Source organism: Lasiodiplodia theobromae, assembly GCF_012971845.1.
Source record: "Lasiodiplodia theobromae strain AM2As chromosome Unknown scaffold_67, whole genome shotgun sequence".
Classification (NCBI taxonomy): Eukaryota; Fungi; Ascomycota; class Dothideomycetes; order Botryosphaeriales; family Botryosphaeriaceae; genus Lasiodiplodia; species Lasiodiplodia theobromae.
This window is the reverse complement of record NW_023336549.1, coordinates 107,059-119,991: the sequence shown is the minus strand read 5'-3', so window position 1 is coordinate 119,991 and position 12,933 is coordinate 107,059. Positions and strand designations below refer to the sequence as shown.

General features: G+C 55.0%; 3 protein-coding genes across 3 annotated transcripts; 2 read left to right on the top strand and 1 right to left on the bottom strand.

Moving 5' to 3' along the window:
• On the top strand, window positions 1-3,364 carry LTHEOB_12592 (DNA repair protein; the record flags this gene model as incomplete). The annotated part of the gene is made up of 4 exons (XM_035509476.1): window positions 1-1,012; window positions 1,071-1,557; window positions 1,639-3,166; window positions 3,226-3,364. Coding segments are annotated over 4 exons (3,166 nt in total), but the record flags the coding sequence as incomplete, so codon positions are not given.
• Window positions 3,365-4,393: 1,029 nt separating this feature from the next.
• Window positions 4,394-7,433, top strand: LTHEOB_12591 (uncharacterized protein; the record flags this gene model as incomplete). The annotated part of the gene is made up of 4 exons (XM_035509475.1): window positions 4,394-4,522; window positions 4,612-5,648; window positions 5,725-6,093; window positions 6,329-7,433. 4 exons carry the CDS (start codon window positions 4,394-4,396, stop codon window positions 7,431-7,433), a joined length of 2,640 nt encoding a protein of 879 aa, XP_035364487.1.
• Window positions 7,434-10,079: 2,646 nt separating this feature from the next.
• LTHEOB_12590 (Glutaredoxin domain-containing protein) lies at window positions 10,080-11,099 on the bottom strand (the record flags this gene model as incomplete). Its single annotated transcript, XM_035509474.1, has 2 exons — window positions 10,080-10,441; window positions 10,499-11,099. The coding sequence occupies 2 exons, from the start codon at window positions 11,097-11,099 to the stop codon at window positions 10,080-10,082; spliced, it is 963 nt and encodes a 320-aa protein (XP_035364486.1).
• Between the last annotated feature and the right edge of the window lie 1,834 nt (window positions 11,100-12,933).

The following is a 12,933-nucleotide window of genomic DNA, read 5'->3' as shown; positions in this document are numbered from 1 at the left end:
CAACAACAACAACAACAACAACAACAACAACAACAACAACAACAACAACAACAACGACTACGGTCCCATCTACGGTGCTCCGCCGACCCCAGGTCCATCTCATAATGGCATCCCAGGCCCGTCCGTTGCTACACCAGAGGAGCAGCAGCAGCATTCGGCTCCAGTACTAACGCCGTTCGAACTGGCAAGGGCTGAGTACGAAGGTAAAAAAGCAAACGGAATCAGCACCATTGAGGACGACATCACGTTCCTGCGGCTTCAGAATGAAGAGGATGCTAGAAAGAAGCAGGAGGCCGCTGACGCGCTCTACGAAGCAGAGGGAGATATGGATGTTGATGAGGACTTCGGCGCTCCTCAGGACGATCCAGAAGAAGACTCTTTATTCGTCCCCCGTTTTACTTCTCGCCGCCGCAAGAGTACCGGCGCTTGGCCGGGACGGGACGATGATGACGAGGACGACTTCCTCGACGTCGGCGAGGGCCCTTCCTCGGCCTCGGTGGACAGGGATGAGGGGGATAGCAGCGAAGAAGTCGAGGGAAAAAGAAAGAGGCGGAAGAGATCCAAATCCACCACTAGGAAGCGGGCCAAGAAGGGAGAAGGCTCGAGGAAAGGAAAGAAGAACGCAAGGGCGCAATCGCCACAGGCGGAGGCTTCTACCAATGGCGCTCGCGCTCTGGATTCGCTGATGCACTCGAACGTCTTCCGCGATGCGGCGGCCAACCAGAACGCACCAGCCCTGCCAGAGATCACAGATACCCGCAAAACGGAAGCTTTGAAGAAACTGATCGCGTCGGTTCCCCAAAGTCAAAGAAAGAAGGCCCTCACTGATAGGAATGAACTGTTAAAGGCAAGCCAGAAGTTTTCTCGTCGTGGTGCACGCCCGAACGGAGCTGGTGGGTGGAAGATAACTGGCATGGTGTCTTCATTGCAGAACCATCAGCTTATCGGTGCCGGCTTCATGCGAGAGAGAGAGGGTGCTGCAGAAAAGCCTCACGGTGGCCTTTGCGCTGATGTAAGAGCATCTCTCACCACATTTGCCTTGCATGCTTACGCTAATTAATTTGCTCTAGGCAATGGGTCTTGGTAAGACTCTTGAGATGATTGCAAATATCATCAACGATCGCCCGAGGAAGCCGGAGCCTGGAGAACCAATAACCACTCTCATCGTCCTCCCTGCAACGCTCGTCACGCAGTGGCACGACGAACTGAAGAAACATGTGGATCGCAAACAGCGACTCTCGATTCTCGAATGGAAAGCTGGCTCCCGACCCGAGACTCATGATCCCGTCGAAACTATAAGCAAGTTCGACATAGTCCTTACCACGTACTACGAAGTTCGGAACAGCTACCCGAAGGCGGAAGTTCCGATAGAGCTCCAAACGAGCGAGGAGAAAAACGCGTGGTGGAAAGAGTACTTTGAGCAACACAAAGGGCATCTGCACAGCGTTCAGTGGAGACGAGTGGTGCTCGATGAGGCGCAAGCGATCAAGAACTACCGCTCGGCGACATCTCTGGCGTGCAGAGCGTTGAAATCAAAGTACCGGTGGGCTCTTTCTGGTATGTCATCACTTAATTCGGACATATCCATCCGGATGATAGCTTCACGTCCCCCGATTTGTTCGCACTAACGAGAAAAAGGCACTCCCATTCTGAACTCGGCGCTCGAGCTCTACCCCTACTTCAAGTTCCTCCAGGTTCCATACACGGGAACCTTCCGTGTGTTCAAGGTCAACTACTACAGCAAAGCCGACGACGAACCGATGGAGAGGCTGAGCATTATGGTCAACCGCTTCATGATACGACGCACCCACAAAGACACAATGTTTGGGGCGCCGATCGTGAAGCTGCCTAAGGCGAGCGACCGCATTCATTGGGTGAAGTTCAACGACCTTGAGCGGGCCATCTACGAGATCGTGCGCAAGCGCATGGTTACGCGGGTCAACAGTTTCGCTCAGGACAACACGCTGCAGCGCAACTACCGCAACGTACTGGTAATGCTGCTCCGGCTGCGACAGATGACGGGCAACCTGCTGCTTGTCGAGGTTGTGATGAAGGACCTGCTCGAGCGCGAAGACCACGAAAAGATTCGTAAATTGGCCGAAATGGAGCTCGATGGCGACGAAACCAGACGCGCTCAGATTATTGAGCTACGCAGAATGCTCTCGAAGCCGCCGCCAGACGCACAGGTCGACGAAAACGACGACAATTACGGATTCCTTGACGATGTGCCTGACGAGGGGATCAGCCTCGGACGGGCGCATGGAAAGAAGTTCAACTTTAACAGGTACCTACAGGATCTACGCGAGGGCAAAGAGTGGGAGGACCTTAAGAAGCGTACCCTCTGCGTTGTGTGTAATATGCCGCCTGATCAGCCCTACGTCACCTCTTGCTACCACATCTACTGCGAAGAGTGCCTGGAGATGCAGCAGCATGAGTCGGCTGCTAAAGGTGAGCCGCATGCTCTCTGCCTGAAATGCTCAGTTGAGTATATCTGGTCGCATCCGTGCGATGAATTTGACCTCGACTCCATCGTGTCGGATATCGACGAGGCAGATATCAATGCAGAGGATGAGCCGCCGGTAGAAAGGTGGCGCAAGAAGAAGAACAAGAAGAGAAAGGGAAAGGACAGGAATGACGAGGAGAGTGTTACGCGGACATGGATCGAGAAGAACGGAACAGTGCTCCCGTCGGCCAAGACGATCGCAGTCAAGGCCCAGATCCTCAACTGGCTGCAGCAGGATCCGGAGGCAAAGATCCTGGTTTACACGCAGTTCATCTCGATGATCCAGATCATGAAGAAGATCTGCCAGATGGAGGAATGGAACTTCCTCGAATACACGGGCAAGATGACGATTGCCGCGCGCGACAAGGCGCTCGATTCGTTCAAGAACGGCAACGCCTCTATCCTGCTAGCAAGTCTCAAATGCGGCGGCTTAGGTCTCAACCTCACCGCCGCCAAGCATGTTATCTCGATCGACCCTTGGTGGAACTCGGCTATCGAGCAGCAGGCCTTCTGCCGCGTCTTCCGCATCGGGCAAACTGAGGAGACGTCTATGACCCGTTTCGCCGTCGCCAACAGCATCGACGAGAAGTTGATCGCAATGCAGGATAAAAAGCAGGAGGAGATTGACCGCGTGATGGGCGACAGTGGCCCACAGCGTGAAAAGTAAGTGCAATATCACCCACTCCATTGAACTATGAGAATGAGTCTGACGTACTTTGCAGTCTCTCGGTTTCTGAAATGATGCGCCTGTTCGGTCCGGTCAGAGAAGATAACCAGGGCCGGGAGTTCATTATTGTGGAAGACAAGGAGACGCTGCCGCAATACGATGCAGACAGTGAGGATGAGGGTGATGAGGACTGAAAGCGAGAATCTTCAGGGTGACATTTGACGAGCGAGCTCTGGTTTTGACACAAAAATGCTTTCTTTTACGAGTCTGGGGGACGGGTTCCAAAAATCTCAGGGGGTCCTGAAAGATCAGCATGATATATTCATATATGGGGGCAGGCATACACAGCCTCTTACAGCCTTGAAGGCTTCTTTTTCGAGGAAATATTCATAGGTAGTTGAGGCGTCTGAGCGTTTGGAAACATGCAAATTGGAAACCTGCTCGAGCATTCAAAATTGCACGGCCCTTTAATGACGAGAGAGAATACGCGCATTTACACAGACAGGCGCAGCCCAACGCTTAATTGATGCATCTCTGGGTATTTGAAGCTAATGTCCGGACGCAGATGTTCATTAAAAAATTGGACATTTGCGTCCGGACGATAGCTTCAACTCCGCCGGAATGACATATTTCAAAAAACAAGGCAACAGAGCGGGGGAAGGACAAAAGCAGCGATCCGGGTGCAACCCCTCTTGCCAGGCCGATAGGCTTGCTTGGCGGAACGTGGCGCTACACGGCGTCGATTCTGCGCCCAAAAATGGAGACCATGGTGTGGCTTGATGCGGGGTGGGATTTGCTACAACGAGCGCGGAGGTTGAAATACGCGGTGCCCAGGGCGCGCCGCTAGCAGCCGGAGCGCCGGGAGATGCACGCAGGCGTGGTTCTGGGGCACGATTCTGGGGGAGTGTGTTGTGGGCGTGGCGGGTGATTTGTTATAGATAACAGCTGAGTGGGCGGGGCCCGATATCGCGACTGAGGCCCCGAATTTGGGCCTTCTGGATGCTGCCGGCCATTGCTGACAAAACTCCACCGTTTCCTCGCGCTATAGCCATGCCGGCAGCTCCTCTCAAGGCCCTGGAATCGCACCCTGCGTCTCGCCACTGCACGCATCCCGCAGCAGCCCTTGTACCTGGCTGAATCCCCACTGTCGGACCACCGCCGCGCCCGCCGACGGCGCCCATCCCCGCCGCAACCACGCCCTCGCCAGCGCGCAATGCGCACCAATGGATTCCGGCCTGAGTGTTGCCCAGTCTGAGGGCCAGCAACCCTCGCATGCGAAGGCCGGCCCTGCGAAGGCGCGCGCCAGGAACAAGCGGAAGGATGCGCACGACGACCAAGTCAAGCGCCGCTGCGTGAGCACCGCCTGCATTGCCTGCCGTCGCCGCAAGTCAAAGGCACGCCGCCAGCCCACGCCCAACGCCAACCGCTGACCATTGTCCAGTGCGACGGCAACACCCCCGCCTGCGCCGCCTGCGCCTCCGTCTACAACACCGAATGCGTCTACGACCCGGGCTCCGACCACCGCCGCAAGGGCGTCTACAAGAAGGACATCGACCAGCTCAAGACCAAGAACTCGACCCTCGAGACCCTGATCCATGCCATCCTCAACTGGCCCGAAGATGAGGTCCCCAGCCTGGTCAGCCAGATACGCACCTGTGAGAGCCTCGACGCCGTCGCCGAGCAGATCCTCCTCAAGGAACAGGGCATGGAAGATGACTCAGAAGAGATAACGCCTTTCGAGACCGACGCTCCGCAGGGCGCTCCAACGTTCGAGACACAGCTGTCGGGAAAGATGGGCCAGCTGCGCCTCGAAGACGGCTCACAGCGTTACATCGGAGGCACCTCCAACTTGATTCACTTGGGCCAAGGCGGTGACGGCGACAACGACTTCACGGCTGTCGCCGAACAAGACCAATACGCCCAACTGGAGGATCCCATCACGTCCTGGACTACCGTGACCAAAGACCCGGAGCTGATCACCCACCTGATCAACATGTATTTTGTCTGGCACTACGCCTTCTTCACCACTCTGCCCAAGAACTTGTTCTACCGTGATTTCCTACTCGGAAACCCCCCGGGTGAGAATGGTAGGAAATACTGCACGCCCCTACTGGTCAACGCTATGCTTGCACTGGGTTGCCACTTCACTTCACTACCAGGTGCTCGTGCCAGCCGTGATGATTCGGCCTCTGCTGGCGATCACTTCTTCAAGGAGGCCAAGCGTTTGATAATGGAGAACGACGAGCACGAGAAACCGAGGATGACCACCGTCCAAGCCCTAGCACTCATGTCAGTTCGGGAAGCTGGCTGCGGCCGTGAGGCAAAGGGCTGGGTTTACAGCGGCATGAGTTTCCGGATGGCATGTGACTTGGGCTTGAATCTCGACTCTGGAGGTCTCTCGTCTGCTCAAGGCGCCTTGGACGAGGGTGAGGAAGATGCACGCCGCATTACGTTCTGGGGGTGCTTCCTGTTCGACAAGTGAGTTTTGCTTTCGAACAAGTCTGTTCACGCACGCAATGCAGTGCCTCAAGAACGTGTGACTGACGACGTTCAGGTGTTGGTCAAATTATCTGGGACGTTTGCCCCAACTTCCTACTAGCATTATCACGGTCCCGAAGTTTGAGGTATTCCCGAACGAAGACGCCGAAACGTGGTGCGCATACAGCGATTCCGGTTTTAGCCAGGCCAATGCCCAACCAGCGCGGACGCGCGCAGTGGCCCGGCAGATTTCCCTGCTGTGCGAGATCAGCAATGATCTGATGAACTCATTCTACAACCCCATTGATATGGACAAATCAAAAGGGAAGCAACTAGAACTCAAGAAATTGAGTGAGCTGCACCAGCGACTGGAGGCTTGGAGGAGAGATCTTCCTAAAGAGTTTGAGCCGCGGGAAGGCGGCTTGCCGTCAATGCTTGTGATGCAGTAAGTGCCCTTCAAACGAGAGCCAAGTGTGTGGTGCAACGCCAGCAGATCCTGAGGTTGCGTACGCACTGTATAACGAGGTTGGAATACTATCCAATTTCGGAAGCTCGGAACTGGAGCAGCCAATAACTATCGGTGGCCGTTCCACTTCCCTGCGCGCTGGAGCACCTCGTGTTCTGTTACCCCAAGGCTATACTTTTCAACTATTCTGTCTTAAATGCTAACTCTTGCCTAGCATGTTCTTTCAACTCCTCTACATCCATCTCTTCCGACCCTTCCTGAAATATGACAAAACAACCTCGCCATTACCGCCAAATGTCTCTCCGCGGAAACTATGCACACAAGCAGCGCAATCAATATCAAAGCTTTTGAGGCTGTATAAACGGTCGCATGGTTTACGGCAAATATGCAATGTCGCCGTCTACATTGCTCACTCTGCTTGCACGATCCACCTCCTGAACCTTCCCGACAAAAATGCCCGCCGAGATATCATTCACGGTGTCAAGCACTTAGAAGAAATTGCTGAAGGCTGGCTCTGTGCCCGCCGCACCTTAAGCATCCTCTCCATTCTCGCCCGGAAATGGCAGGTTGAGCTTCCTGAAGAAGCCGCCACAGTCCTCGCTCGCACCGACTCAAAATTCGGCTCCTACCATGGCGACACGCTCTCCCCGAAAGGTACAGCCGCGCTACCGCATGCGGCACAGCCACCACCAGGCTCACTCCCTCCTCTTGTCCAAACCTACGGCTACACCGCCGCCATTCCTGCCACTAAAATACCCACGGTTCCTGCAAACGCCGCCAGCTACGCCGCCGCCGCAACAATGGGCCGTCGTGGATCCGACAACCGCTCCCATACCGGACCCCCGCAGACTGCGGCAGAGCTTCAGTACCCGCGCCAGACATCGCAACAGCAACTCACCAACCCCAGCACTCCCATCAACACAGCGGGCTCCGCGGCCGTCTCGTTGGGCGGCTCGCCATCGGACCTTTTCGGGGGCGTCGACGCGCTGCTGCGCGAGAGCCAGGACAATTGGTGGCTACGCGACCAGAGCCAACTGGCCGTCGGCTTCGACAATTGGGGCATGAGTGCCGAGGAAATGGCGTATCTGAATCGCAGTCCGATCGCTACGACTACTGCTGCGAATAGCGCAAGGCAGCAGCAGCAGCAACAACAACAGCCAGTCTCATCAACCACAGCAGCGGAGAGTGTGGTTCAAACATCGTATGCTGTGAATGGTGGTGCAGTAACTGGAGCGGATGCAACCGGTATTAGTGGAACCGTAATGAATGGTGGGTATGGCTCGATGAATCTGTACAACGAGGATGAGTGGTATCAATAACGCGTCATTTTTCATTTTCTTATTTCGTTCTCTTTCCATGTTCCTGGCAAGATCATTTCAACAGAGCTAGGAAGCGGGGTTTGGTAGGGAAAAACCACTGGATTCATCAGTCCATAAAAATTATTTGGCGTCTGTCGAACTTGGGCTTGGGCGAGGGAAAGGAAGGTAACGAATGCATAGATAAACCCCCTCGACTCTCCGCTTCTCATTGTCGTTTTATTTCTCTTTGATTTCATCTCATGTCTCTTTCTCGGAGTTGAAGAGAAACAAAGAGGTAGGGAAGAAGAGCATGCTGCAGTATGGGATGATACCAATTATATACAAGATATCTACTCCTTTCTGATACGACAATGTCTCCCGGAGAAAACCTATCTATTTTCTCTTTGTAACACGTTCAAAGTGAGGCGCTACAAATCAACCACCACTCACTCTTCAATGATTTGGGATATACAGAGCCCTCTGGCAGCCGATGGCTAGCGTGGAATTGTTTTTTGCTCATGTCATGGGTAGCTGAAGCTATCGTCCGGACGAGAATGTGGAGTTAAAAATTCTACATATACGTCCGGATGATAGCTTCAGCTACCCACATATGTTGTTTTTCTAAGACAGAGCTGGGGCATAGTTACGCTATTTTCTAGAGCCCTGCTATTCTTCGCGCTAGCCATCGGCTGCGAGAGGGCTCTGTACAGTCCAATGTCGGCCCCATCCCATTTACTAAAGGAGAATAAAACGACAACGGAGGTATCAAAGGGGGAAAGTCGTCAATTTTCTCAGCCCACGTCATCACTAGCAAAATGTCCTTCGATCCCTCCGCTTCCTCGATCCCTGCTCCGATCCCAACCTCATTGTATTGCATGTACATACGAACACATTCCTATCTTGCACGCATGCATTGCATGAACCCAATGTTCGTCGCCGCCGCCACCAGAATTTGGCAGCAATCACACACGCAAACTTCCACGCTCACCGGAAACGCAGACCTCAAGGCTTGGGAGCGCGGAAGGGGGCATTGCACATCCGCGCATGCGTGACGGCCGGTGATTTTTTTTTCTTTCGAGTTAGCCATACAGGAAGAGAGCTTTGACTGGGGCATCATGTGCTACATGCACACGTGCATATGTGATGCGTGCGTGCGTGCATGCGCGTGGACGTGCATATGAAACGTGGGCTCTCCGATTCTCGCTGATTGCATGCTGTGCTGATCAGGAGCCGACGGGGCGGGAAAATGTGGCTGGCGGAACTGCATGCTGCTGCTGCTACTACTGCTTGCTGACAGCGGGTGGGAAAGAAGAGGCGGGATGAGAAAGGACAGGTTGACGTGCGTAGAGCAGGGAGGAGTATGGGAAGAGGGAAAAGGGAGCTTCTCATGCTTGTACTATGTATGTCTCTGTCTCTCTCCTTCTCTACCCGTGCTTACTGGAGCATGTCATTCCTCGTACTTGCTCTTTTTTTTTTTACGTGGTGACAGCTCACCTGTGTGCTTCAAGGTGCCGGGCGGTACGCCTTACCCTCGGACTCGCGCGCCATTGCTGATCCTCATCCTCTTGGCCCCCCGGGGGTCCAATTTGATGGGTGACAATCTGTCCGCATTTTACAGGAGGACGAACAGCGGAATGGTGATGATGATTATGAGGACGCTGGTGAGACGAAAACCGTTGGGCCGGGGGAGGGGAAAGGGCCATTGCGTGGCCCATCGCCCATGGCGTTTCACAACTGGAGGACAAGATGTGCTGATAGGGCAGAGATTTGGGGGAAAACGCACGGGGCGCATCTTGCTCTCAGGAGTAGGGTAAGCTGAGACGGGGATGGATAGCGGAAGATCGGATGGTCAGGTGGGCGGTCAGGCAAGGCATTGGGGCGCAGGTAGTGCTTATTTTGCGCCCATCGTCTCCTAGTTCTTTGGCGGTTGATTAAACTAATTAATGCAGGACGAGTGAATTGGAAGAACATCACCGAAGAGAAGCACAAACGAGACCATTGATGAGAATCAGTTCGTCATTGAAGATTAGGTTTATCGTGAACAGTTGCCTTTAGCTGTACGTATGTACATCCAGGGTATCATTAAGCCCGTCGCCCCCCGGATCCCCATTGTCATTTTTGATGCGTGCCTTTGCCCACCCGATATCATGCCATTACCACGCCGCTCCAATCCATTCATTCTTACTCCAGAAGCCTGTCCAGCGATCCAAATTACTTCCGCGTTTCAGAACCGTAGCCATCATCCAGGGTCAATGCAAAACAAGAAAGATCCAATGAAAATCCCCGATCTGATGTTGATCAGTCATTAGTGAACGCCGACCCCGCTATCCTGCTCTTTGCCCTTTGCCGTGGTATGTGAGGAGCTGGTGAAATAACAATGAAAGGAAAAGTGATGTTTCGGTTCGAAATATGACGTGTACACGATTGAGACAGACCGGTATTCAGCAAGGCGTAATGTGTGGGCGTGGGTGTTAGGCTATCTCATACAGCACTGCAGGTTTTGCTCCAGCACATGCTATTCAGCAAGTCCAATGGAAGTTGTCCAAACTTTCCGGTGCATTAGACTCAGGAGCCGTCAACCGGGGCGAGATAACCGTGTATGTGGCCGGGAAAAATCATACGACAAACTAGACTCGGTGGTCTTGGTGTTGAGACGGTGAGAAAGAGTTAGGCAATCAGAGTGCGCTTGACCCTCTTCCTCTTCAGACTTTCTTTGTCTGCGGCAGCCGCAGCGGCGCGCCTTGCCTCAGTTATGCGCTTGCCGCCCATGCTGCGGACCGTCTCCTCAATCTTGCCATTAAGGTGTAGAGCCTCGATATCGTCGCCACCGCCAATGCTTCTACCATTGATGAGCACGTTAGGCACGGTTGAGCGGCCAGTGGACTTCTTGAGCTGAGCTTGGATCGCGGAGCCGAGCGGGTGCTGGTCAAGTTCGACGACGTACGGCGCCGGAGTGATGGAGTAGTCCTCGAGCAGAATCCTCTTGGCCTTTGCAGAGAAGCGGCAATACGACTTGGAGAAGATGATGACTAGAGCGAAGTGTTAGACATGTAGATTTATGTGGCTGAGCACGGGGAATAGCTTACTAGGACTCTTCTTGAGAATGTCGTTGATCTCAAGCTCGGCCTCGTGCTCCTCCTGCGTCTCTTCGTCGGCGTCAGAGCCGCTGGTGGCCTTGGAAGAGGCGGCGGCCTTGACGCTATCGCCGACATTGCCCACCTTGGCGACGCCGTCAACGCTGTCGGACGCCTTATTGCTATCCTTCATGATGACACGGCCAGCGACGCTCCTCTCTCCGGTGACTTCATCGTGCTCGCCAACCTTGGTGTCCTTTTCGACCCTCGCGTTCTGTTGGCTGGTCTTGCCGCTGACCCTGTCCTTCTCCTTCTCTGCGTCGCCGGCGGCGACGACTTCCTGGATGCGGTTGCCCTTGTTGTTGGCGCTCTTCTTGGCTTTGTCCTCTGCGGCCTTTAGGCGCTTGCTGACATCGTCGTCGGTGGCGAGATTGGGCTCAACAATAGCATTGGCGGAGCGCTCGCGATCGCTGAGAGCGCTCTGGGTGCGCGTGTAGAAGGCTGAGTCGCGGGTGTGGCGTGCGGCGGAGGTTAGGTAGAGGGTTGTGAGGACGACGAGGAGCACGGCTATGGAAAAGATCTTTAGGCGGCGCTGAGAGCGCATGGTTGGCATGGTGGTTGTGGTGGTGTGTGGTGGTGAGAGTTGAGGCGGGAGGTGGAGGTGCGGAGAAGGTAAGAAGGCGTCGGGTGATGCAAGCTCGGCTCGGCGGAGGAGTGGTGTAGCTCTCCTTTGGGCGGGCAGGGCAGGGACAAGAATAGAAATCTCAGAGCGGCAGTGGCAAAGGTTCGTTATCAATGACAGTGGAGTATGTTTTAGACTTGGCCTGTCCAGCGTTTCAGACTGGGCACGGTGGTAAGGCGCGTTGTGGTGGAGATTCGAGCGAGTGGAGCTGGGACGTGGTTGGTCGGGCGCAGCACAGTACGAGGCGCTCTTATGGCAGCATTCCTGCGCAGGCGGAATCTTGTTTGAATAATGACGTCCAGTCAGCGCCCCTTTCTTCGCTACCGTGGCTCGAGATTGCCCGTTTGGAAACCATAGTCTTGGCAATCTCTCACCTAGATGCTGCACAGCGCGTCTCATTTCTTATCGTTGTGGCTCGGGGCTGGCGGGCCCAGCAGCCGGTGGGGGCCAGTCAAACAGGCTGCTGTCGCCAATCGCATTGAGCAATTCTACCTACGACGTTTCCCGCGCCATCTGCGCGAATAGATGCAAAATGCTGAGGTGGTTGCGACATATTATAGCGAGACCCAAACAGCATCTGTTTAGCGCAGCCCTCAGCTTGGCATGCGACGTTGAGATTTCAATTTTACCCGCCGACTCTCCTTTCCGAGTCACCTGCCTCTTTATTGCTTTGTGATTTGATATGCTGGCGGCACCAATCTCTCAGTGATGTGGCAGGATCCGCGGGAGCATGGCTTCTTTTAATTTTTTTTTCCCTTGAAGGCGCGCCGAAGGGACGCCGGTGCAAGCTACTTCAGGAGGCTGAGACGCTTGTTGATCAAGTGCGGGGCACACGCAGAGAAGCAAAGGGAGGCGGGGCTCACCACAGCTGTCCAGATGTCAGTATTTTGAGTGACTCATCAGGCCGAAAAAACAGCCGCGAGCAGCAGGATGCACTCAGCCATGTTGCTCGAATCCTGCCTGTGCTGCCTCACTCGGCCGACGGCTGCGCAACACCACGCAGTCCATTGTTCCCTTTCGATCGGGACGACGGCTGAGCAAGCCGCAACGCACCGACACCCACTACCCCGCAAACGCACCAGCACCTGCATTTCCCCCCGGCCCACATCGACACGTGCTGTGCATTTGTCCAAGCGAGCCAGGCACCGGCCTCTACAACAAGAGACAGCAATAGTCTGTGGGACTTGCCGTCGCCTGTGGCTTAGGCGCCATTCCGAACGGGATCAATTCCCCGGGGCGCCGCAGAGCACAATCCATGAGATCAGGCGAGGGCGCAGCAGAGGAAGCAAAGGGCCGAGGACGGGCGAATCTTGGACGAGGGCGGGGCCTTGCAAGCTCGCACTCGCGTTCTCGATTCCCGAGCCCGGCAGTCCTGAGCAGATCAGCACCACTCGCGTCCATGACTGCCGCTTTGCCAGCCCGCGCCACTTCTCTCTAGCTGCCAGCAGTGCGACCCCGGAGGCAGCGATGGACGTGTTGGGGCGGCTGCTAGTTGCTTGTGACTGTTGCCCAGCCCGCCTCCGCGCCGCTCATTCGCGCCGTGTGTGTGGAGGAGGCGCTGGGCAAGGCTGGCCCGCCTGGTCCTTGTCGTGCTCATAACATCCGCCAACCCGGTCTGCGCCCTCCGTACCTACTTTGCTTTCCGTTGCCGTTGGGGTGCATGCTCCGGCTGACGCGCGGTACATTTGTCCGCCTCAGCCCAGCTTCTCTCAGCTACCTCACTCCACTGAACATGTAGTCACCATCCGTCCTCTACCCCCCTCTG